This window comes from Thamnophis elegans, chromosome 2 (assembly GCF_009769535.1).
Source record: "Thamnophis elegans isolate rThaEle1 chromosome 2, rThaEle1.pri, whole genome shotgun sequence".
NCBI classification, from domain to species: Eukaryota; Metazoa; Chordata; class Lepidosauria; order Squamata; family Colubridae; genus Thamnophis; species Thamnophis elegans.
Window position 1 is genome coordinate 97,226,561 of NC_045542.1, and position 26,103 is coordinate 97,252,663.

The 26,103-nt window shown below is 43.4% G+C and overlaps 1 protein-coding gene across 3 annotated transcripts in view; it reads left to right on the forward strand.

The window, feature by feature from the left end:
* The window catches only part of CPLX2 (complexin 2), a 146,219-nt gene extending 120,696 nt beyond the window's left edge, over positions 1-25,523 (forward strand). For 2 of the 3 annotated variants that reach the window (XM_032211890.1, XM_032211889.1), the window contains exons 3-5: positions 13,565-13,680; positions 16,517-16,692; positions 20,813-25,523. In XM_032211890.1, coding sequence (XP_032067781.1) covers positions 13,650-13,680; positions 16,517-16,692; positions 20,813-21,010 — 405 coding nt within the window. In that variant the 5' untranslated portion in view covers positions 13,565-13,649 and the 3' untranslated portion in view covers positions 21,011-25,523. Of the gene's footprint in view, positions 1-517; positions 586-13,564; positions 13,681-16,516; positions 16,693-20,812 lie in introns of those variants that run through there. The other variant, XM_032211891.1, reaches the window with a different exon arrangement.
* Positions 25,524-26,103: the final 580 nt, after the last annotated feature.

The following is a 26,103-nucleotide window of genomic DNA, read 5'->3' on the forward strand; positions in this document are numbered from 1 at the left end:
CAGAAGAGCAAAGGGGTCCATGGACACCAGTCTCAAGAGCTGGAGCATTATAACAGTTTCTCCCATTGGCACCCCTGACCTATTACATGCATACCCAGCCACACACGCTCTGGAGTGGGGAGAGGAAATACTCCCTCCGAAGCTCCAACGGTCCTTGTCAATGCCTAATTGCCGGGGCCCCAGAGAGCCAAATAAGCCACCGGTGAAGAAGTCGACGCTACACGGCTCCTACCTCGGACGCGTGACTTAATACTATCCAGCCGGGCGGGAGGGGGTGAGGGAGACGAGCGGAGGGGAAAGCAGGAATGCCCTTGCGGGGAGCTGCGAAGGGGGGAAGGGAGGGGGGCAGAGCGAGCCTCGCGTTGGTTCCCAGGAGGCTGAGCCTGCAGGATCCCCGGTATCATGAGCCGGCCCACTCCGTCAGGCAGCACGGAGAGAGACGGGCAGGCGCGTCAGGGTTGCAGGGGAGTGATTGGAGCGGTACCGTCAGGCTGCGGGAAGAGCGGGAGGCGGGCTTTGGGCGCCGCCGGACTGAAGAGAGCAGCCCCTTCCCTCTACCGGCCGCGGGCTTGCGGACCGCTCTGGGTGAGTGGGCGAGCGGGTCAAGCGGGAGCTCCGTGCGGGAAGGGCAGGGGCGGAGCGGCAGGGGACGGACGGAGGGTTGTCTCCAGCCGCGGAGTGTCCAAGGCCAAGAGTCGTCTCGGGAAGCTCGCCCTGGCCGGGGTGGCGGCGTTTGGTTGGGAAAAGCGGGGGGAGCTTGGCTGTTCATGCCGCAGCTGCGAGCCTGAGAAGGGCGAGAGGTTTCGTGGCTGCCCCCGCCAGCGCTCCTCGCCTCGGCTAAACCCTGAGCGGGAACTTGCAGTGCGCGGCCCGAGTTCTCGGAGCGCTCCGGACAGCTTGCCGCTGCCTGGAGGCTGGTCTGGGAATCGCCCCGCCACAAGCTGGGAGTTCCCGGGAAGGAGCTGTCCAAGTTGTGGACTGACCTCCCGGCTTCGTTGGCAGAAGCGAGGCTGGTAGCCCAGCAGGAAGGCTGCGATCTTTGCCCGTTACCCGTAGCGGATCGGAGCTGCGAGCTGCCTGCTCTGCATGTTAATAAGTCGGCAGTGCGGATGGTGGTTGGATAATGCAGGATGCGGAGACGGAAGGTGGAGGGCAACTGCACGGTCTTCGCCGAGAGTCAGGAGTGGGAGGAATGAACCGGAGAGTGAAAACTGAAGGTGGGGGAGAGAAAGGGGTTATATGGTGTGCAGGGCAGTTAGCTTACCTACAACCTGTCACAGGTAGGCTTTCCAGCGAATGAGAAGGCACCTAGTTGGGAGAGGTGGATGGATACCCCCCCCAGTATTAGAAAATGCTGCAAGTCCCCAGAAAGGTTGATACACATGCTCCACCTGCAGCCTGTCTACAGGGCTCAGCTGACTGCTCTGCCAAATTCTCCTTTTGCTCTGTGCACCTGTATTCCCCACAACTCCCTCCATCATTCTGGTAGTTTGGAACCGGCCAGTGAAAGGTGACTCGTTGAAATAAATGAGCAACCTATTGTGTCTGCTCATTGATAGGAAAGCAAACTCTCCTTGGGATGATCTCTAGACAAGATATGGGACAGGTGGCCAGTGAGCAAGAGGTGGATTTAATAATCCATCTATCTCTCTAAGAACCTCTGAATGGCAAACAAAACACAAACAAATTCATTTAAAAAAACAACAGTTTAGCAATAGCAATAGCAGTTAGACTTATATACCGCTTCATAGGGCTTTCAGCCCTCTCTAAGCGGTTTACAGAGTCAACATATCGCCCCCAACAATCCGGGTCCTCATTTTACCCACCTCGGAAGGATGGAAGGCTGAGTCAACCTTGAGCCGGTGAGATTTGAACAGCCGAACTGCAGAACTGCAGTCAGCTGAAGTAGCCTGCAGTGCTGCACTCTAACCACTGCGCCACCTCGGCTCTTAAAACTGCATCATCAATGCTTGATGTTCGTAATAAACCACTTGACCGATATGTCCATGCCAGAACTCCCCTACTAATATCCTAACCCTAATGGCCTTAGGGTCATTAATGGTCCCATGTCTTCCCAGTCTTGTGGAAGGGCAATAGGACAACCTGGCCATATTCCAGAGGGAAGGCTGCTCAGAGACAGGAAAGAAATGGTGGTGATGTTCAATCCTAGGCCAGCCAAAGGATGCTGCCAAGGCTGTTTGGGTTTGGATGGGGAAGAACCAGCTTTGGCTCAAACCTAACAGGATTGTAGATTTTAGCTTCTGCCACCACCACCACCCCACCCAATCCAATGACTATCCATCGTTTGAACGTGGTTATGTTCCTGTACTCAGTACACAATATCTCTGAAGTGTACTTGTTGGATGATATTCTCCAAACTGCAATGGACTGAAAGACCAGCAGAAGTCCATCCTCAGGATCATAGAGACAAGGTAGTGGAACAGCCTTATTTACACTAAAGCAAAACCCTGGAAAATGTTCTATGGGTTTCCTTCACTTGCTCCTCTAGCTCAGGAAATGGGACCAAATCTGGGGTGAGAGATGGAGAGCTTGTGCCCATACCTTTTACTCAATCAGATAGGGAAAAGGAGACTTCCAGTCATGCCCACTCTTATGTTTTACCCCAAGCCACTTGCAGTTGACCTCTCCCAGGTGTTTCTTGTTTTGGAGATCTCTGGCTCTTTAATTCATCTGCTAGAGAAGTAATAAACATAATTTCTCCACTCTGTCCAGCTTGGTGAGAAATGAGCCGTAAGGTTCCGAGCAGTATCCTTTTCTTTCAGTCAGTGAGGTTCAGCTGATGAGACTGAAGCTATCTTCAGAGTCTGCATCTCTTCTGCTTTTGCTGCATGGTTCCCTTGCTTCCCTTCATAGTGGATTGCCTCCCCCGCCCCTTTTTACCTCACTGTCTCCTTCCAGCAGTTGGAACAACTGGTGCAATTCTCACCTTCAAACTCCTCTTTGAGATGTTAAGAAAATCAGCAAGCGAAAACCTCACTGGCCACTAGTGACTGGTTCAGAGATTCAAAATTCTTCAGACTTCAGCAGGAAAAAAACCCTAAAAGGCAAATAGGGAATCTCTCCCACTCTATTTTCTATTTTATTTGTGAAATGCATGTACTGTATGTACCCCAGTATGTATGAATGTATGTACCCCTGTGTGCGTGTGTGAATTTTCATATACGACACTCATAAAGGATCTTTGAGGCTGTCAAATGCAACTTTTCTTTAAAAAAGCAATTGAGTTATTTGTTTCTTTTTTATGCCAATATCCACCAATACCTTGAACTCAATCTTTGCATGAAATACTCCAAGGAAAATTAATTCTGTAGTTTTTCTAGGCTGGTTTTAGTTCACCTTCTTGCCCATTTTTCTACCTAAAATATTTATTGGAAAAAAATATTTCACAAATATGCATCTCACACAAGTATAACTCTTTGGATAATGAGGACGGAGTGTGATCATTCTGCCATAGAAAGGCAGTAGATCTGATCAGACATCAGAAGAGTTGCTGTATAAAACAAATGGATTATATTTTGTGTGCAAACATTTCTCTGAAGCATAAACTATGTATCCATTTCATATAGCTTGTCTCCCATCATATAGATCATGGATGTTGTGACTTTCAAATTATTTGGGGCTTTATCTTCTGGTTTCTTACTTTAGTAGCATACTAGCCTTACAAGCATCTTTATACTTGTTTTATTTTGTGCATATACCTCTTTTCATGTATTTTACAGCCCATGATTTGTAGGTAATGTATAAGTGTGTCTCCTACAAAATGTTGCTTAGCACTCCTATTCAATCTGATGTGGCATGCGCTACTCTTAGAATATTCTGTAGTCTTTGATTTTTCATTAACTGCTCTCACTGTTTAACAATAACTAGGCATCAATTGTGTGCATGTTGTCATAGGAACACAGGTGCCTCTGGTAAATAATTTCATAGAAATATTGGGCTTTATGTGAAACAGAACTTTTGCGTTTTGAGAGGAAACTCAGGTTGGCTTTGGATGTTAATGTCACTGTTCACACACTAACTGTTCATACTCTCCGAGGATTATTAGTGTGGCCACTTATCATAATCTTTTTGATGTCAAAATTGTTGGTGTGTAAAATTCATTCAGTGTAACCTTAGAGCCCCTCTCTGATTACCTTGCCTTTTCCCTTACTGGGTTCTAATAGTGAAATCAGGGTTGAGTTATAGAAGAATTGAGAATCTTGGTTGAAATTCAGTGCTGTGCTTGTTTTTGTCCTGGATCTTTATTTACTACATGTGTGCCCTGTTTGACTTTTATAGATACAAAAACTAGTCCAACCTTTATGCACCTGTTAGATCTGCAGTCTGTATATTTTTTCATATAATATCACCTGAATACATTTATAAAGACAAAATGCAGCTTCAGCACAACTTAACCATATGTTTCTTTCTCAGTAGTAAATAAAGCATGCTTATATAATACAGATAGATCTTAAGTTCAGCACATGAGTAAGCAAGGAAAGCAGGAGTCAGCCCCCTTTTAGGCAGTGGGAAGCAGAGCCTAAATCAGGTGGGTCAAAAAAATATTGTCTTATTTTGTGCATGCATTTAATCAAAATGGTAAAGAGGGAGCATTTCAGTTGCGGGATAGTTTTAATTGAGGGGGGCGATCTACTAGCTGGTTTGATAATGTAACGTTTCTTGATGCTGCTTTAAAATTGTTAAATCTGTCTTGGAACGTTTTGCTTGTCTTTTTGTGATTTTTTTTGGGTTGGTCACATGTTTGGTGCAGTGCAGTGCAAAACATGGCTGTGTCAACTAACCTCCAATCTACTTACTTTGTGTCAAAAGTCCAAATCCTGCTGGCTTTTTGACTTTCATTGCTTCTAGACTCTGCAATGGAAGTTTCCGTAGGAGAGCTAGACAGATGCTGAAGAATGCTGCCACCTGTGGCTCTTTTGAGATTAGAAATTGGTATCCAAATGGAATTTCATTCACTCATTCACTCTCTTGCACACACAATTCACACATTATGCAAAAAGCTGACTAGTATTTCTCACTCTCTCAACCGTTACTAAATTGAGACGGGATTGGAAAGGATAAGCATATGAGGTTTATATGGGAAAAACACCCTGTTGAGTTACCTGGATTTCTGAAGATTGATTTACTTGGCTATATATATATGTATGTATGTGTATGTATGTATGCATGCATACATACATACATATATACCTACTGTATGTATGTATGTGCGTATATATATATACATATATACACACACACACACACACATATACATACATACAGTAGGTAGCTCACAATATCTGTGTGAAAGAATTTGGAAATTGGCTACCTGCTCAAGGTGAGCTGGTCATGTGCAGGAGGAAATACTCACAGACATTATCATTTTATATACTGTCAAAGTAAATGACCCTCACTAGAACTACGTGATAGAACGTTCAGTACAGATGCCCACACATAATAGCATTTTAATGGTTCATGAATCTATAGCCAAGGTAGATAGTATTTCTTCATTGTTTCCTCTTACTACCCATTGCCCCATAGTAATGTAAATTGACCAACTTCAACCTACTCAACTGAACTTACCTTCTTGTATTCCCTTCCCCCACACCACTCTGCATTATTTAGTCAAGCTGAAGCGTCTTTAACATTAATAGTGTGTGTATAAATATATATCATATGTTGGGGAAAGCTAAAAAGGTTTAAGCCAATGAAAGGTATGCCGACAGGAAAAATGAAAAGGGAGAGTCATATTTATTACCTCATTGAGAGAAAAGGAGGAGGAGGAGGAGGGGGTGTTTGATAGATTAGGTGTGAAAGAAACTGTGGATGTATATGCCTCTTCATGAGTCCATTTTGTGCAAGAAAGCATGAGCATATGGCTGCTGGTAGACACCGTGTGGGTGGGAGAAAGAGAGAACTGTGTTGTTGGGAAGGAGAGAGTGTGCAAGTGTAGCCAGTGAGAATAATTATAAAAGCCTCTAGTGGCCTGAGTAACAGTGAAAAATTATGTGTGCTTGTGCAAGAAATGGAGAGAGACCATAAAGAAATATGTCTATTAAACGGGAGGTGGGAATACGTACTATAAAATGCAAATATTTAATGCAAGGACGTGATATAAAAATGAAAGGGATACGTGTAAAACAATCTACACCATCCCATTGCTTGCTTTTTCTTCCTTAATGCCTTCTAGATGTCTTAGACTTAGAGTACAATTCCCATGATGCCCAGTCAGCCAGGCAGCATACCCATGTTACGATAGTCTCGTCCCATTTAAATATCAGACATCCGAATCAAAGGAAATCTCAGTTCTAATTTCCTCAGGCTCCTCAAATCTCAGGAGACGAAAGGGTTAAATTCCCCACCATCTGGAATTATAATTGCTATCCATCCTTGCACATATTAAATCTAATTTCACTCTTTGTGTTTTTTCTAGAAACATCTTTGCAGGAGATCTTAAGATTATGTGTCTTGAAGGCATATTGAGACATGCATGCATAGACAGCGGGGAGGAAGCAAGCTTGCTTGTGTATTTAACAGGGCAGTGCAGATAAAGAACACAACAGCAGAACTAATTTCTGAATGTGTGTGTGTGGCAGCCAATGCAGAAGAACTTGGTCCCGAGGCTAGGCAATTGGCATTCCTGGCATATCTACACAAGGGCTTGTTTGACTGTCATCAACTCACACAGGATTCAAGCTGCTGAAGCTCTATAGGTAATTTGTTGAGGGAAGAGGACTCATTGGCTTGTTGACTGGGGGGAAAAACCATCTCTTTCGCTCCATGTGTTTAAAATATTGTTTCTACCCAAGTGTCCAAGGATGAATGGACAGGAGCTGTTTATAGGATGTTCCATAAAATCTCAGGGTTTAGTTCTCATACTGTGACGTTCAGTCATTATACCTGAATCCTCACTCTGTCCTGTTCACACAATATGTAGCTGCTACCGTACTTCTCATTCTATTTATTGGCACAGTGAAATATCAGCAGAGAAAGTCGGGTCTCTTATTTTTCTTCCATTCAATCACGTCCAATTTTCAGACTTCCTGGACTAGTCCCTGCAGTTTTCTTGGCACGGTTTTTCAGAAGTGGTTGGCCCTTGCCTCCTTCTTAGGGTTGAGAGAAAATGACTAGCCCAAGGACACCTGACTGGCTTTGTGCCTAAGGTTGGGACCAGAACTCAGTGTCCCAGTTTGTAGCCTGATGCCTTAACTCAGTGTTTCTCAACCTTGGCAACTTGAAGATGTCCGGACTTCAACTCCCAGAATTCCCCAGCCAGCTGGCTGGGGAATTCTGGGAGTTGAAGTCCGGACATCTTCAAGTTGCCAAGGTTGAGAAACACTGCGTTAACTACTACACCAAACTGGTACACTCTTTCTAAAGAGAGAGAAAATTCTCCTTAGGAAATCTTGGCTTAAAGCCAAGTTTTGTTACAGGTTTACCAAATTTTTGCCTAACCCCACTTTCCTGTTACAAAAGGGGAAATATTTGTGAGAAAAATGGTGATAAGTAAAACATGTTGGAACTCAAATTGTAATACGTAAGGTAATTGGATTGGTAAAGAACAACTTTATCCTGTAAAGTTCATGGATACATTAGTTCAGTGTTTCTCAACCTTGGCAACTTGAAGATGTCCGGACTTCAACTCCCAGAATTCCCCAGCCAGCATTCGCTGGCTGGGGAATTCTGGAAGTTGAAGTCCGGACATCTTCAAGTTGCCAAGGTTGAGAAACACTGCATTAGTTATTACATTAATGAATTATTTAAAAAGTTACACTGTTTATTGACTGCCGACTATTACTATAATTTTGTAAGCCTTTATAAAGTTATAAACCTCTAATGATATTAGAAAAGAGAAATTGCCTTACAGGGTACTCCCTGAATTATGACCACAATTGGAACCAGAATTTCCATTACTGTGCAAGATAGTTTAGAAATGAGTTTCACCCATTTTTATGACTTTTTTTTGCCACTGCTGTTAAATGAAACATTGTTAGTTGTTAAGTCAACCACACAGTTGAACTAATGCATCTTCCCCTATTGACTTTGCTTGTTGGGAGCCAGCTGAGCAGGTTGCAAATTACAATCAAGTCACCCCGGAATGCTGCAATCATCATAAATACAGGCCAGTTGCCAAGCGTCTGAATTTTCATCATGTGACCACGGGGATGCTGCAACAGTCATAAGTGTGAGGACCAATCAAAAGTAACTTTTTTCAGTGCCTTTTAAATTCTAACAGTCACTAAACAAACAGCTGTAAGTCAAGGACTACTTCTGTAGACTAGTTTCTTTATATTTCTGTGCTGCAGTGTTGTTTCTATATCATGCTTACCCCATCCCTTGTTTATTTTTTGTTTACAAGCAGTCCTTGACTTACAACAGTTTATTTAGTGACCGTTCAAAGTTACAACAGCACTAAAAAGTGATTTACAACAGTTTTTCACACTTACAACCATTGCAGCATTCCCATGCATGATCAAAATTCAGATGCTAGGCAACTGGCTCATATTTATGATGGTTGCAGTGTCCCAGGGTCAAGTGATCACCTGTTGCGACCTCCTGACGAGCAAAAATCAATGAGGAAGCCTGATTCACTTAGCAACCATGTTACTAAGTTAACAAATGCAATGATTCATTTAACAATGGTGGCAAGAAAAATCATAAAGTGGGAGAAACTCACTAAACAAATGTTTGACTTAGTAATATAAATTTTGGGCTCAATTGTGGTTCTAATTCGAGGACTATCCATATATAGAAGTCCAGTCTTCTTTCTGTATCAAAGCAAGAAGGCTTCTAATCAAATATGTCAACTAGTTGATCATATTTCCCTGAACTAAGCCAAAGTATTATGCAGTTCTCAAATGAGGATTTTGAATATTTGAGACTTTAGAAAAGATTGCTGTGACTCAAAATCTCACATTTTGACCAGACTGAAATTAGCTGAATCAAAAGAGTCACCTTCCATGCCTCTTGCTTTTCATTTTTGAGGTGCATTATTGAGTAGTTTATAATTATTTTGCCTCTTTCCCACAATCTGGAAAACACAAAATACAAATGCTGCTGATTGGTGAAAAGAAAGTTGCATTCAACCAGATGGTCTGTAGGCTCAGAATATATTAGCCAGTTTTATTTGCCATTAGTGGGCAGTTGCAACAAATGAGCTCATAGGCCCTTTCTGTCTCCAACAGTTATTATTCCCTGGCTTATTATTATTGCTAGGATTTATCTTGCCTATTACTCAGTGGGAATTATTTTACGGACCTCATTTTCCGAGCCTCATTTATTAAGATATAGACTGCCCCACAGATAGTTATGTATTCATATTGGAAAAAGCGATTTCAGATCTTCTACTACATCCTGTTGGAATTCCATTCTCCTATGAAGGTAATTCCTTCTCTCTACATGATTCTAAAAAACTTAAGCAGTTGTTACTACTTAATCTAAAGGAAGTCCATTTCTGTTAATGAGACTATCTTTCCAGAATATACCTCTTGCAGACTGTAGCTTAATAATCCTACATCCAAGGGTGGGCTGCTACGGGTTCACCGAGATTTGGGCAAGAACCTCAAAATCCCACCCCTAGCTGGTCGTGCCCATTCCATCCCTCCTACCCCATCCTTCCTAGAAGCCTCCATGTGGCCTGTTTTGAATGAGACTCGGGGAGGTGGGAAAACATGTCTCCAGGAAGTTCTGGGCCCGTTTCTGGTCTCCGGAGAGCCTCCAGAACCCAGCGGAGGCAGTTTTCACCCTCCCTGAGGCTCGAGGAAAGCCTCCGGAGCCTGGGGAAGGTGAAAACTCCCTTCCCCCCAGCCATGATGCAGGAGGCCAAGTAGGCCATGGTTACAATGGCCACACCGACCCAGCAACCAGGCAAAAAACCAGTTGCTGAAATTTTTGAAGCCCACCCCTGTCTAAGTCTCCTTCAAGTCAGCAGAGTACACGGGACACTTTTCTGCTGAACGTTGCTGCAACTGGCTGGGATGAGTTTTCTCTTCTTTGTACCAAAGCATTGCATCAAAGAGAGATAGTCCAAGACTACAAATACTGCTTTTGTGGTGGGGCTTAAAAGCACTATAGAGAATAAAGCATTGATGTTAAGTGTAACACAGAATACGCCACAGTGCTAACAAGCCATTATCTCCTATGACCTGGACCGCTGCAGTGTTCTCTGCCTTCCAAAATGATCTTAATTACTAAGAAACAGCGGTAGATAATCTATGGTAGACAGGACAGGATCAATTTTGTGGGGAGGCTGCCTGAAAGTCAACAGCAGGGGGGCGGAAAATGCACACATGCACACAGATCACTCCCAACGTGATTCAAAGAAATCAGTTCATATTTTCCATTTTAGAAACTAGCATAGAGAGATATGGATTCCTCACCTCAGCTCACCACAGCAATTACAGGTCTAAGTGAGTTGTCGGCACAGCTTCCTAGAGATAAATAGCTACCCACATTTCAACATTAAAGCAAATGAGTCAGATTAAGCTCTCTACATCAGGTGGTGTTGGGTTCCCCCACCTCCCCCATCAGGCCACATTTTCACAAATGGAAGTTTGTAAATGTGGCAGTGACATAAACATTCCAAATGATAAAGAGAGCACCAGTGAACAGTTTAGCTATATGGCAAAAGAGGCTGATAAAATCCAAAATTTCTTTTGTCTCCTTTTTACTTCTAGTTGCTTCAAACATATTTTTGGGTGATGGACACAATTGAAATACACATTGAAGAACGGAATGGCATGCACATTATTATTATCCACGCAATTATTTCGATAATTCTGCTGACTGCCAGCAGTTTGGCAGTTCAATTCTCATCAGCTCAAGGTTGACTCAGCCTTCCATCCTTCCGAAGTCGGTAAAATGAGGACCCAAATTACTGGGGGCAATACGTTGACTTTGTAAACCGCTTAGAGAGGGCTGTAAAGCACTATGAAGTTGTATATGAGTCTAAGTGCTATTACTATTGCTATTTTGTGTTCTTCTGGATTGTGCATTCCATAATAACATTTACGGTATTCTGAATGAACCAAATACTGAATCATATGGGCAGCATATAACAACAAAGTTATTTAACTTCTCTGCTCGGTAGTAAGTTCCACTATGATCAGTGGGATTCATATTGCCTTATAATATGGCTCTTTCTATGGTGTAATAAATAAGTACCCGAAGTATCGTGATCAAGCCTTCAAAACTATGCCCCTATCATTTCTATGATTGTAGGACAACACCCTGTTCATTGTCCTCCTAATTCAAACCTAAGTAAAAATGGCACACGAAGATTCTACCTGAAATGAAAACTGGGGCAGTGGTATGTGAATATACTTCCTCCTTCCTTAAAATCATCTAGCTTTGCTCATGGCCATTTTTGTAGCAGGGAGCCTGGCTCACATCTAGCCCCCTCAAGATATATCACATATGAACAGTTGTTTTCAGGCTGCTCCAGCTCTTCAAAGATCTGTTCCTAGAATCAGCTGATCCCTGGCAAACTATTGCCAAGGAAAAAAAGAGTATGGAAAAAGGACTTGCATTTACTTACTAAGGTCAGTTTATCATGCTAGGTAGTTGAATGTGATTCAGCCACCCAGATCACTCTTGCAATTGGCCTGGGGGGGGGGGGAAGTCAGGTTAGAATTATAGTCAATAGCATTGAGAACTAGTTTTATATATGTGTGTATTTGTCTGTATGAACTTTCCAGTTTTATATCCGGAATGGTGTTTTAAGCCCTCTTAGGAGCAAAGCCTTCTTTCATAATTCAAACTAACATGAACTTACATAGGATTGAGTTCCAATAAATTGGGTAGGATTTCATTCTGAATACACATACACTGGAGCATGCATCTCATTCTCCAGAGATGGTACCTAATAAATGCTCCCTTGGCTCCCAGCAAGGCATTTCCTGAACAAAGTAATCAGTAGAAAAGGTATTTAGGGTGTTTAAATGGAGCAGTATAAACCTGTTGTATGTAGTTGAGGCTGCTTCAATTTTCAGACTCGGAGAAGTAGGCAGAGGCTGATGAAAATTGGAATTTACAAATAATCAGGGATTATTTGGTATCAACAGATGGAAAATGCCTAATGAGGAAATACGGCACTCATAAATTATTTATAAAGTCTACGTATGATTTGCAGGCTTTCAAGCGTTTTCAAGACTGACTCTCCTTCATCACACCCTGAGATCTAATATTCCAGCAACCATATTCCCAGCTAATATTAGATATGGGCCAGTCATAAACTAGAGACATAGGTAGAAGTCAATCTTCAAAACAAGAAGGTCTGCAATAGTTTTGATTTAAAAAAAATAATGATTTTGATCAAAAATTATTTCTTGATCAGTGGTCAGCTCAATTTAATATTGATAAATGCATTCTAGAGAGTTAGCTATATTTGCTTGTTGCAGCAAAAATCAATTATTAGTTTTGATTTTTATCTACGGAGCTTAAATAGTAACAAATTATTCATGGCATGAATTTTTGTCAGCAAATGCTAACTTCATTTGAGCCATGGTAACTCCTACATGGTGCTTGTGAAGTGTCAGCATAATCCACAGAGTGCAATTTTGTAATGGATAAGCTGCCTCTGTTCTTAATGGACAGTTGTCAAATTTTAAAAGATGGAACATTCTAAATTCAAGTTTAGCTGAACAGCACTTAGAGGCAATTTTAATGCATTTTTATTACAGAACTCAGACAGGTGGGTGTGCATTGCTTATTTGCTTATTTGCTACATTTATTCTTAAAAATATATTGTGGTAAACGTCTTTCACTCTAAAAAAGATTCAAGAGGCAGAGTTTTAAAGAGTGTGCAGTTCGTTGTAGTTCCATGGTTGAAATTTTATGCTCATTCACAATTTGCAGTTTTGTAGTTCTCTTGTGTTCATTATCTAAACATTATCATTGGTGCCAGAAAAGCTAAAGGATCCAAAGAATGATGGATATATCCATAAATTTAACAGATTGCTGTTTTGACTTTTTTTAAAAAATTGAAGCTTTGTTCATTTCTGTAGAAAGGTGGATATGACACAGGGGTGGGTTCTGGCCAGCATTACTTGGACCCAGATTGTGGGGGCAATATGCTGACTCTGTAAACCACTTAGAGAGGGCTGAAAGCCCTATGAAGCGGTATATAAGTCTAACTGCTATTGCTATTGCTACTGCTGGTTTGCTCATGCACAATTCAACGGAAATTGTTCTGCGCATGCGCAGAACTCAAAAAGCAGATGGCGGCGACTAGGAAACTAGTTCGGAGGCGTGTCCAGCCTGGGTCACTGCCGGTTCTGTGACCCACGATGGCATACTACTTCTGGTTTGACCGAACTGATCCGAACCAGTAGAAACCCATCTCTGATATGACACCGTAATATATTGAAACATGCCTAAAGTCTGGTACACTTGTGCCTCTTAAAAACTCAGTTATTCTTCCATTGCTATTCATTATATTAAATTCCTTGCATTGGACCTGGGCTTCTAAAGAAATGGATGACTTACTGGTCGGAGCTTAGTTCAACAGTCAATGATTTTTTTCCCCCTTCATCCTGCTCATTTGATTTCATTTCCCTTCCAGGTAGCCCTTGACTCCAAGCTTTCTATCAGCAGCACTGGATGATAATTCAACAACCTCGTAGAGCTCACTAACGTGGCCAGCAGTAATGGATTTTGTGATGAAACAAGCCTTAGGGGGTAAGTCTTACCTCCTCACAATATTATCTTAGTTCTACTATTCCAATCACTTAAGACTGAATTTCCGGTGGAAGCAGACAGCTTCAACTCAGGCATAATGGTGGGCTTCCTTGCATGACAGTCTACTTCTGGTCCTCTCTTTTTTTATGTAGGATTAAGATCAGGACTTTGACTTGGCCATTCCTTTCTTCTGCTTTTACTAATCTTTAGTGGTACAACTTGTGTGTTTTGGGTCATTGCTGCATTACCCACTTTTTTTGAGCTTCAGTTGAAGGCTAGATACCCTGACATTTTCCTGTAAAATTTGCTGGTACAGTTCATAGTCCCATCAATGATAGCAAGCCCTGGTCCAGAAGCAGCAAATTTGGGTCTATAGGCTGAAATCATGATACTGCCACCATCATGTTTCACAGATGGGATGAGACTCTTATTCTGGAATCAGTGGTGGGTTGCAGGCGGTACACCCGGGTACCATTCCAGTACGGTGCTCCGGAGGGCACGCCTGCCCGAGCTCCTTACATGTATTTGAGTTCTTCAGGGCTTATGCGCATGGAGTGCACGGCACCTGCGCGATGCTCCGCCGAGCAGCTGGAGCATCACGGAGGCTCACAGAGGCGTTGCAAGAAGTAAGGACGCATGCACGTGCTGCACGCTCTCATGTGGTGGACGCCAGGATCCAGAACCCACCACTGGCTGGAATGCAGTGTTTGCTTTCACCGAACAATGTGTTTTTCATTCAGGCCAAAAAAAATCTTATTTTGATCTCATTTGTCCCCTCCTCAGAACATTTTTCCAATTGTATCCTGGCTTATCCACATGGACTTTCAGAAACTGTAGATAGGAAGGAATGATATTTTTCAAGAGCAGTGGCATTCTTCAATCTGCCACGCAGCACACCTTTATTGCTCAGGGTTCTCCTGATAGTGGTATCACGAACTCTGACATTTTGTCAATGCAAAGGAGACCTTTCATTCCCTAGACTTTACCCTGGGTGTTGTTGTTTTTTTGAGATGTTATATGCCATGCTCTTGTTGTAATCTTGATTGGTCATCCACTCCTAGGGATATATAACAATGGTGATGAATTGCCTGACAGTGGGGACAAACACTTTGGGAATAGTTTTGTAAACTTTTTCAGTCTAATGGGTATCAACAGTTGTTTTTCCAAGTTCTTCAGAAATATTGTTTCCAGCAGTGACACACTTCTACAACCTATCTTATGAAGCTCAGTGAATATCTGGAAATCTGTTCTTTAAATTAGGCAGGACCTCCCATACTCATAGTGCTTATCCAATGTGTAGATCCCTTGCACAGCTAGAACTAAAAGTAACTCATTCCCATTGTTGAAATATACAGTTTATAACAGAGAAGGCCAAAAAATATTATCCTATTAAGTTCTCAGCTGACATCTACTACAGAATGTGAATGCCCATATATGTGATTGGAGAGAGTTTTAAGGCTTATTAAAAAAAAGAGGACTTGGTCACAAGTTATCCCTCTCTGCTTTTGAGCTTCTGAGAGGTGAAGGGAGATTCCCTTTCATTATATCTTCATCATAAAAAGTGGTTTTGAGAGAAAGGACTGGTGCAATTTTATTGCATGAGCTCTTAAGTCAAATAGAATTTGAATCTGGATTTCTGAGTCCCAGCTCAATTCCTTAACTATGCTGTCTGATTAGTTCTTGAACTTTACTTATGGCAAATATAGAAGTGTTCTCATTTTATTTTCTTTAAGAAGATAGAACCGTCCTGGCATTTGCCCACAATAACACAATCATGGTTATTATTAAGTACAAAGGTATTGCTTATATAATATTGTATTCAAGCTTAGACAGTGTTGCCGTAATGGGAAAACCAAGGCAAATAGGAGAGAAAGAGAAAAAGGCCCTTCTTATTCAGATGTCTAGTGACATCTGAGCTCCGCCTAGAGATCCGTCAAGGAAATTTGCTAATTGTCTCATACTGACTTCTCACAACCAAAAAGGAGATTATTGGTTCTGAGATTCTGCCTTGGAGAGAGACTTATTTATTTGCTTGCTCTTATCCTGCCTCTATTGTTATAAATAACTGAAGGCAGCACGCAATCTAATACAACAACATGGGAGGAATGTTCAGCTGAGAGAGAGTGACTGGCCCAAAGTCACCCACTTTCAGGCCTAAAACACCCATCTAGGTTTCCATCTAGAAAAGAAAGTGTAAATCACTGGTCCTGGTAGAGATTATAATAATCCCTAGCAGGTTTCAGGTTTTTTTTTTATAAGGCTGATGGACACACAGTCATTTTGCCTGACTGAAGAGACTTCATCAGTCAATCCACTCCGTGGCACGACAAAACCATGCTCGACTAAGCCGCGCCCGATTAAACCGCGTCACTGACATCATCAACAAGGCGACAACAGTGAACGCGGAGAAAGAAAGGCGCTTTAAATAGCGCTTTGGAAGCAAGCCGATTCAACTTAAGGTAAGGGTTAGCTTTAGGGTTAGGTTAAGGGTTAGGGTTAGGTTAAGGGTTAGGATTAGGTTTAGGGTTAGGTTAAGGGTTAGGGTTAGGGTTAGGGTTAGGGGGGGTTAGGTTTAGGTTTAGGGGTTAATTTTAGGTTTAGCGTTTACAGCGTGCTTCTGTCTCCGCGCTGTTGTTGCCCTGTTGATGACGTCAGCTATGTGGTTTCGTCGAGCGCGCTTTAGTCGAACACGGTTTTGCGGTGGAACCAATCCACTCGCTCCTTATTTTTCTCCTTAATAGTAGAAGTGGGTAACACCAGCCTGCTGGGAAATACTGAAAAGAAACAATTTCCCCCAAAGTCCCTCTTACTATGTTTTCAACCTTGCCATATGCAGGGGCCACGAAGGACATGGGTAAAATGTTGGGAGGAGAAGAGGAAAAAGACCCCGATGCCCAGAAGAAGGAAGAAGAACGACAAGAAGCCTTACGTCAGCAAGAGGAAGAGCGCAAGGCAAAGCATGCCCGCATGGAGGCTGAACGGGAAAAGGTTCGGCAGCAAATCCGTGATAAGGTGGGTCACCCTCCTGCCATTCTCCAATTGCTGCATTTTTCAGACTATAACACACACTTTTTACCCCCAAAAGAGCCCCCCTGCCGCAATATTCCCTTTGTGCATCTTATAAAGCAAATATTGCTGCATGGGGAGAGGGGGGGTTGTGCAGTGCCAATCAACTGTTCTAGGTGGTGGGGGTCACCTCTGCCTATCATTTCCGCAGCCACCCATTCTCAGAGATCAGCGGCAAACAGGTGGTGGCCAATGGGCCGCAGTGGTGGCAAATAGGCGGCAGAGGCAGAGGCAGATTTTTTTTTCGTTTTCCTCCTCTAAAAGTTAATGTGCGTCTTATAGTCCGAAAAATACGGTAATCTCTCTGTCACTAAGATCTTGGGGTGGTTTTAAAGAAATGGCAAGAAAAGGATAGAGGGTAGGGAGACTTAGCTTTAGGAAACTGGAGAAGTGGTTATTCTTGATCATGATGGCCAAGACTTGGCTTCTTTTTTTAAAAGTACAAAAACTCAGTTTTGAGAAGCCACGCAGTCTAACCTGAATTATTTGAGAAGTGCATTGATTACCCAGAAAAATTTGTATCTTTTAGCGGTTGTTGTTAAACTATAATTCTGAGTATCTCTCCTACTGGGCATCCATGAAGGAGCAAGAATTGAGGGGAATATAATTGTTTCAGACATCATGATGTCATTACATAAACATGCCGTTTTCATGATGATTTCATAATCAGTGTCGTCATTTTGACTTCTTCGTGCCTTGTTATAGAGGCCGCCATTCCTTATTATTAGCCATGCATCAGCTGCTGGGGGTTGTACTTTAATAACATCTGAAGATACAGTAATGCTACCCTAAGGCTTGACATTTGGATGGCCACTCCAACTCCTTCATGCATCAGCTTTTTAATAAAGGAAGAAAGAGAGCCAGAAATACTGTCATATAACTATGTCATATCTAATGTAGCCTTCCCATGGCATTGGGTTTCTGTCTAGCACAGGCTAGAGCAATTACAGGAGATGGGAATATTGCAAAACTCAATAGATAATATCCCTTACAGATCCAGCATCTTGGACAGTTATCTACAGCAGGAATGGAGATCTTCCAGTCCATGGGATAAACCCTTCCTAGTTGCTCCATCTAGCCCTTAGAGACCCAAGCCAGGTCCCTCTCCTTCCTTGAACCCCCTGGTCTCTCCCTGAAACCCTGCCCCACCCCCCATCTGCCTTCCCACTGAAGGGCTGCAACTTCAGGTCTCTATTGCACTTGAAATGTGGCTTCCCCAAAGGGGAACAATGAAGATTGGGCAAAGATGGCACCTGGGCAGCCAGCACCTGAAGGTAAGAATATAAAAGTAGCCCTGCTGGGTCAGACCAAGGCCCATTTTAGTCCAGCATTTCCATTCTCCACTAGATGTCCACAGGGTGCAGCCAGCTATGCCCAATTCACTGCCCTGTGCTTTGGGAAATGCATGGAACAACTGAATTCCTGAAAAATACCTTCAGGGATGAGCTCCTGGAAAGGGCTTCTGGCACTTGGAAATGATTCCTCCCCAGGAACAGGGTAGCATCCAGTGAATGGGAAGGGAAACAATCCACAGCCTTGAAATCAGTGGTGGGTTCCGGGCAGTATAGCCCGGTACGGGTGTACCGGTGCTAGCTGGGAGCAGCGGCTACTGTACCAGAAAGGTGGGCCATTTGGCCTCCCTGCCCGCCTACGTTCCTTACCGCTTTTTGATGCAAACAGGCCAATTGTGCACGCGCGCACAGCGTTTGGTGCCTGCCCAACTTTCGCCAAGCAGCTGAGTGTCGCTGGGCAGTGGCGTGCGCATGCCCGGCGAGGACACCTGGCCCCGTCGCAGTGTACCGGTTGCGACGGGATCCAGAACCCACTACTGCGGGAAATCATCTGCTCCCTGGTAAGGGATCTAATCCTGTTTTTCTCCTTGATTGACAGCATTATGCCAGCAGGATGACCCTGCCTATTGAGAACAAAGCCTCACAGCTTTGTCCCTCTTCACCGAGGGAAAGTGAATTAAAGCAACAAGGTCTCTTGCCATGAGCCCTTGAATCTATTTGTATCCCATTGGAACATTGCTTGTTCCTCGCTGCAGTCGTTCCAGGTGAATGAAAGAGAAACCCATCTGCACACAACACGTTTACACTCATTTACCTTCCAAACATTATTCCTTCTTTTCTTTCTGCAAAGAACAGCCTCTTCTCTGTAGCTCTTATTCCAGGGCCAGCTATAATTATTTAAAGAGCTTCTATTGGAGTCCAGCAACTAGAGTTGAAGTGGTCTCTGCCAGGCCATAAGATTACCATCTTAGAGCTCCTTTGATGTGAACTTTTGTTGTTGCTGCTGATAATCCTTAAATGTACTAAAGCTGGCCAATATTCAGCTTCTTGATGTTAAGAGAAAGGCCGTTTTCTGCTATTAGCAACAGTCATTCATTCAGCTGCATGCTAAACTCACTGGTTCAGTGGCCATCCACCGTTCCTTTTTACATATTTTTTTTTCCTTTTCTTTTAGTTTTCCTTTTCTCATCTCCAGAAGGCAGAACTATGAGGGCACTCCTGGAGAAGTGATAGCCTTTTCAGCAGAATGATACAGTATGATCCAGCCTAACTTCCAGGCTGGCTCTCCCCTGAGATTATATGCGCTTTCTCATGAATGATTTTTCTCTGACTCCCATTTCTCTATTTGCACTGCAGCAAGAGGAAAATCATTCATAAAGATTTATGAATGATTTGCACTGTAGCAAGAGGAGAATCATTCATAAAGATTTGGAGTGTGGTCTCAAGGGGCATGTAAATTTAATAAATGGATGAATAGCCTTTGGGCCAGGCGTGAGACATCAAATCCTGCACTGAATCTGGGTGCTGGTAGAGTGTTCTTTGGCATCCTCCTTTGCTATTTTCTTTCCCTCAGTCATTCCTCTCCTCTTGGCTCATTTGTCTTGTAAAAGGATAATATAGGGCACAGGAAATAACTAAAATTCAGTCTCTGTCATCTGCCTTTTTTAAAACCTTAAAATTAAGACAGCAACAGCGGAGCATAAGCAGGTTGTGCTGTCCCCTTAAATAATTATGCAAAGATAGGAGAATTTGAGGCAGTGCGCTTTGCTCTGTCTTCGATGTATCTGCCCTTTTTTTGCTTTTAAAAGTATTAATGCCTGGCTCTCCTTTACAAACAGTGAGCTCAATGAAGACAGACTCTAATTCATCACAAGTTTTGCCTATTCATTCATTTCCCTAATATCTTTTAGGCCAGTTCTCATTCTGTGGCACCAGAGAGAACCAGCACTGATACAATTACTCCATCAGTCTTCTGCATAGTTTGAATGCTGAGAAGACTGAAGTGCTCCTATTGAGCTCTTCCATAACAAATCCAGCTTGGGAAAAAATGGTTGGATATCAAAGCTGATACCAGAAAGAATTAAAGGGAAATTATCCCAGCTGTAGGAAGCAATTATGAGAGGAGAGGGAAATGTTATGCAGGCACATAGCACCTTCAAATGCTTTAGCCAGATGTGCAGTGTAGAACTTACACTATTTAATCCAATTACCAACATGGGGCCTTAAAGTCACGTCAAACTACAACTCTCATTGCCTAGATCCAGCATATTCATTTGACATGCTAGCTATGGTTATTGTAAAACATCCTTAACTGAGTCGGCAAGGAAGTTACTTTCTAAATGAATGAAAAAGCATAAAATACTTTTCCAGATTTTCCATTAACGTGAAAGGTAAGCGGTTAGTGTTACCTCTGATTTCATTCAGGGTCCATGTGTTGTTCCAGTACTTAGGGAGCCATCTAGAGTCTGCCTTAGCTTAGACACTAAGGGAAATACATAAAGTCAACAGAAGGTGCAGTTTTTGTCTCACAATTATCAGTAAATTTAAAGGTCTTTTCTGTACAGTTCCAGATTGTAACCCTAAGAACAGACTATCACTATGGAAGCAGCTGATGTCATTTACTGGAGCAGCTGGTTAATCTTCAGAAGCCTCAGTGATTAAGTTAGTGCAATCTTAATTTAAGACACCTATGACCCAAGGCCCAATGGTGTTGCAGTCAAGATCTACCTTCTCCTGCATTTCTCTGAGAAGTCTTGTGTGTTTCCCCCACATAGTACGGCCTGAAGAAAAAAGAGGAGAAAGAGGCAGAGGAGAAGGCAGCCCTGGAACAGCCCTGTGAGGGGAGCCTGACACGACCCAAGAAAGCCATCCCAGCCGGCTGTGGAGATGATGATGATGAGGATGAAGAGAGCATTCTGGATACGGTGCTCAAGTATCTGCCAGGTCCATTGCAGGACATGTTCAAGAAGTAGCTGCCATACCAGCCCAAGTCCCACCCAGAGTTTCCAACATTCGGTTGAGGCTTCTGGGTGGTGAAGGGACTTTCTTTTGGGGTTTCATGGGGCATTTTCCTTTCCAGTTTTTGTTTCAAGGGGAGACTTCACACACGTCTTTGTGCCACAGGCCTTTCCCAGGCCTTCTTCTCGGTCCCCAAGAGAAGCACATCAGGCATGGGACGTACTCCCTACCCTGCCCCTTGCTATCATCACTCTAGGCTGCTGGATTCCTTGGAACCACAGGCTGGGCACTGCCAGGAGTTTTATCTCCTTCCCCTCCCCTGGGCTTTCCCTTCCTGACACAGAGCTGGAGTGGACTTCTGTGGTGCCAAAGGGCCAGCTGACTAGAAAGTCAAAGCAAAGCAAAAACAAATGGGAACTGGGACCAAATTCAATTACGCAACCTCATGGGGTTTTGGAGGAGGAGGCACCAGAGGGAGGCCAGGCCCCTGCACAATCCTCTGAGCCCGCCTCCTTCCCCCATATTCCTTAACCCTGTGCTGACTGCCAAACAGAGATTGTGGCCTGTAAATCTCTGTTCTTGCCTAATTCATGGGGGCCAAGGTAGCCCCTGCACATTCCATCTCTGACCAAGGGAAGGACCAGTTGGATACACACACACACAAACACACACACACACACACACACACACACACACATCCCAATCCTTGCTTTAGGGCAGTTGGCAAATCATAGTCTTGTCACATCCTTGGGGAGGAAGAGCTCATTCCTGAAAAGAATCAAACTCCTCCACAAGCCTAGCATGGAGGCCCACTGCAAAGAATTGTGAGTTACTAGTAGACAAAAAAAAAACCGTGGGCTGCTTAGGGGGCCCTTAGATGATTTTTCCCCTTCCATCGTCCAGTAGTAGTATTTTATTGGAAAAAAAATTCTCTAGCTGACACACTTGCAGACTTTTAGAGTAAAAAGACAAAGCATGAAATCACACTCTCCTTCCCATGCTGCAGAAAGTGATAAATGTGGAGATTGGTTTAAAGGTCAACTGACCAAAAATGAAGACACTTGAGGAAACGGGATGCATTCACGCATTCGACCAAAGATCCCTGCTTTCTTTAGGAGGTTGTAGGAATGCCCTGCACTAACACTTATAGAGAGAACAGCACATCCTCTCAAGCCAGGGAGTTTTGGTTGTCTACTAGACCAAAGGGTTAAAGCCAGTAAGCCCATCCCTGTCATACGTATCCTGATCCTAGGACGCTGATAATCTCTTTCCCAATGGAAACATAATGGCCCACCCAAATATTAGCAGAACTGTTCTTGCATCCAAGGTAGAAATTGTTTCCTTTTCCTCTTTCATCAAGTGTCTAGAAAGACTACAGCCATGCATACCCAGATACACATGCTGATTCCCAAGGGTGGGTCCTTCACGGTCTATGAGAAAAACTTCCCACTTTTCAATATCTGCAGCCCAAGGTGGCCTGGGAGTGTGGTGGACACCCGACCCACACCCCAGCATACGCCAGTAGCTCCCCTTCACTGCACAGTTGTTGCATTCACTCCGTGGCCGATTCTCCCCATCGTTTCTTCAAAGCCACAACATTACACAAAAAAAGAGGTGACTACGAGACAAGGAGGAAGCCTCGCTGCTGATTTGGCCTAGTGCCCTCTCCCCAGTACCAACAGTCCTTGGCCACTGCTGAAAACAAAATCAAACGTCCATCCTTCTATGGGGAAGTTTTGTAGTTTTCATTCTTGTGTTTATTTGGGAAGAAGGAAGGTCTGGATTATTTGGTAAATTTTTCTGGTACTCTGTCCCTTCTACTTTTGTTTGGGGATGGGGTCAAGTTTGAGTTTGGGAGTTATCTCCCTGCATCCAAAATACGCCATTCTTTCTTTCTTTCTATCCTTCCTTTCTTCCTTAATAGTTAAAGCCATATCAGTTAGACTGCAATACTATCAACGCTAAAAACTCTGCAGGCTGCGCTCTGTCATGCTGTATAAAGGAGCGTCTTGGGGTCAGGGACCACCCCTTTATCCCCTTGCCTGCTTGTCTTTGTCTCTGGCCGCCCAACATGTTTTGCATAGGTATCTCTGTAACAGGGTAAATCACCCCAACACTTGTTATCTGTCTAATTGTCTCTGCTAGTCACTCATTAGATGGTCATCATACAGCCCCATGGAGCTGGGAAGAAAAGGTCCTCAGGCAAAATGAAAAGGGGACCAGGTTGAAGGTGGTAAGGGGACAGCCCATTAGCACCTGTTTCGTCAATATAATGTCAGCTTGTCTGCAGTCATCCCATAGGACAAAAGAGTGTGATTGTGAGAGTCCTGCAAAGTTTCATACTGGTTGAAACTCTGTGCCAGAATGGCAGGACTTTGCCAGGGGAACACAAGCTGTTTATTGTCTACATAATCCTCCTGGGTGAATGTTGAAAATTGCAATAAATCCACTTTTCACATGGGGCAAAGGGCTGATGCTGAAGCCAGCTTCCCACACTATGGTGATGCTGTTGCTCTCAGTTGACAAAATCACCACTATACCCATTGTTTAGTATTTAGGCAGAGAGAAGTAAGTACCAGTAAGTCTCTGGAACCCACCAATATGAGAACCCCATTCTGGGCAAGAACAAGAAGCAAAAAAAACCCCAAAACCCACGTCTTAGAATACTGGAGAGACATGAAACAGCAATGCCCACAGAAATGAGGCAAAATGAAACCTAGCTTCAATATGTGTGAATAAGCCATCCTAGCCCCAATTCACACAAAAAGTATACAAATCAGAAATCTAAGCCTCTTCCTCTGCTACTAGGATAGGAGCAGAAGCCCTGAACCACAGGAGGTGTATTTGTGCTGCAGCTCCTCCTCATTTTAGCATCCTTATCCCTGCTGGGGAAGAACCGTTTTGATTCCCTGTGATCTTTGACCTCTGATATTATCATGTCAGTGGGAGGAGCTGTGGGATGCGGTTTCCAGGTCATTGTGGTAGCCAGGAGAAAACCTTAATATTTTGCTTCGAATCTTACTTAATGGAGCTGGATCAGCTTCCAATTTGAATGCAGAGAATATATGTGTTGTATGTATGCATGCATGCATGCATGCATGTATGTGACATCAGTGAGTGAGTGAGAGAAAGAATGGAAAGAAAAGAACAAGAAATAAAAGGCAAAACAAGTACAGTGATGGCTTTTGATCAGTCTCCCTCAACCAGCTTTTCCCAACTTGATGTCCTGCAATTGTGTTGGGATTCATTTCCCTAAATTTTCAAGTTGAATCTCACCATATTTGAAGAATTCTACCTTATCCCACATATAAAAGTTAAGATATCCTTCTAGGTCCCAGACTAATGGGTATCTATAGACTCCAGCTGCTTTTGCCAAAATGATAAAAGCAGTGTCATTGTGTTGAAGTCCCTTTTGGACAAACAATATGACATGTATACGTTCATAAGGGGCGTATCCTGTGTCATGGATCCACTTTGCTCAGATTGACCAATTTGACTGGGCCTGAGGATTACACCCCTTTTGGTTCCACCACTCTTCATGGCCAAAGAACTTGCACAGAAGGTTTGCCTACAAAGGGAAGTACACATGAATCACAAACCCTGATGCATTTGCTTGTCCTTGCTACGAATGAATGTTTATATGTCAGAGAATGACCATTTGTAAGCATTCATGGGTGAAAGGTGAATGAGAGAGAATAGCATAACGTAAGAAGGCATGTTGAATGTTTCTTGGATTTTCTCCAAGCACATGGCTATGTGAGAGCACAAGACAAACCAGTGGGTGTATCTATCTCTGTGCCGTACAGGCCTTGGGGAACAATTATGTCTTGCCATGAAACCAGGAGAAATTTCTGAATCTGTTTTCTAAGAATCAGTTAAAATATGGGCTTTTTTTTTTTTTTTCAAATGGCTTCCAGAATTGGACATCCTTTGGGAATTCACTATTGTCACAGAGTAATTGACTCCAGCCTTCCAATGCATCCTGTCCCCTCCTTGACTGGTGCCGAGGAGCTAGTTGTCGTATGCATGGAGTTTCTCTTCTCTACTTTCCTCTCACTAGTCTGTTGAGGAAATTGACTGCCCACGCGCTAAGCCAAGAGGTCGTATGAACCATTCTGTCTTGCTTGTGCCATCTGCTTTCTAGAATCATTGTGTCTAATTGGCTAGTCCTCGTCCCACCTGCAACCACCAAGGGCATCTATCACAATGATGGGACAAATGAGTTATATGGGCAATCCAGTGCAAACAGCTCCCTGCAGGCCCTTCAGGTTATTGCTGCCGTGTGGGGGGAGGCTGTAGCTGAATCTGAGCCAAAGGGTTACATGATTTCTGACTTTAACCTGTTTTGTTTAACCTGGGGGCTGGCAGGGAACTGGTTACGCTCCTTTCCCGGTCTGTGTGGGGTGAAAGATGTAGGCAAAAGGGGCAGGGAAGACTTGAAGGGCTCCATTCATTCACCCTATGGTGACCATTCTGCTCTACCTAGTCTTTGGAGAAAAAAAATAAAATAAAGAAGTTTGTACATTGCCCTGTGTCAACTGTCTCTGAGATTCAACCAGAAGAGATTCTGGACACTGTCAGCACAAGCACCACTTCATAACACACAGTGAATTGACCCAGTGATGCACCTGCGGAGAAGAAAGACCAGGGAGCTAGAAGAAGCCTGGGGCCAAAGTCTTGCCTGTCTGAAGAGGCTACAGAGGGAGGCTGTTTTTCTGAGAGGGGACACGCCAGAGATGGCATTGAGTTTAGAGCTGTCTGTACTTCAAAGGTAAATCCTGTGCCAGTCTAAAAAAAAAAGCTGCTCTTGCTGCTTTAACGAATCCAATAATTACCATCATTAATTAAGAGTCACATTAATCATTGACTTTTGCCTCAAGGCAGCAACAGCAGCTTTTCTCTCTTTTTTCCAGGGAGTGGAGGCTGGGGTGGATCCTTGAAAATGTCTTGCACGCTTGAATGGCACAAAGGTGCTGTGGGTGGATGCTCAGGTTTTAAAGCCACCTTCGAAATCTTTTTGAAATGTGCACCTGAAGTATCTAACTGGGATATTTCTGCCTTCTCCCTTCATAATGAAGTGTAGCAGGAACAAAAAAACAAAGCAAAA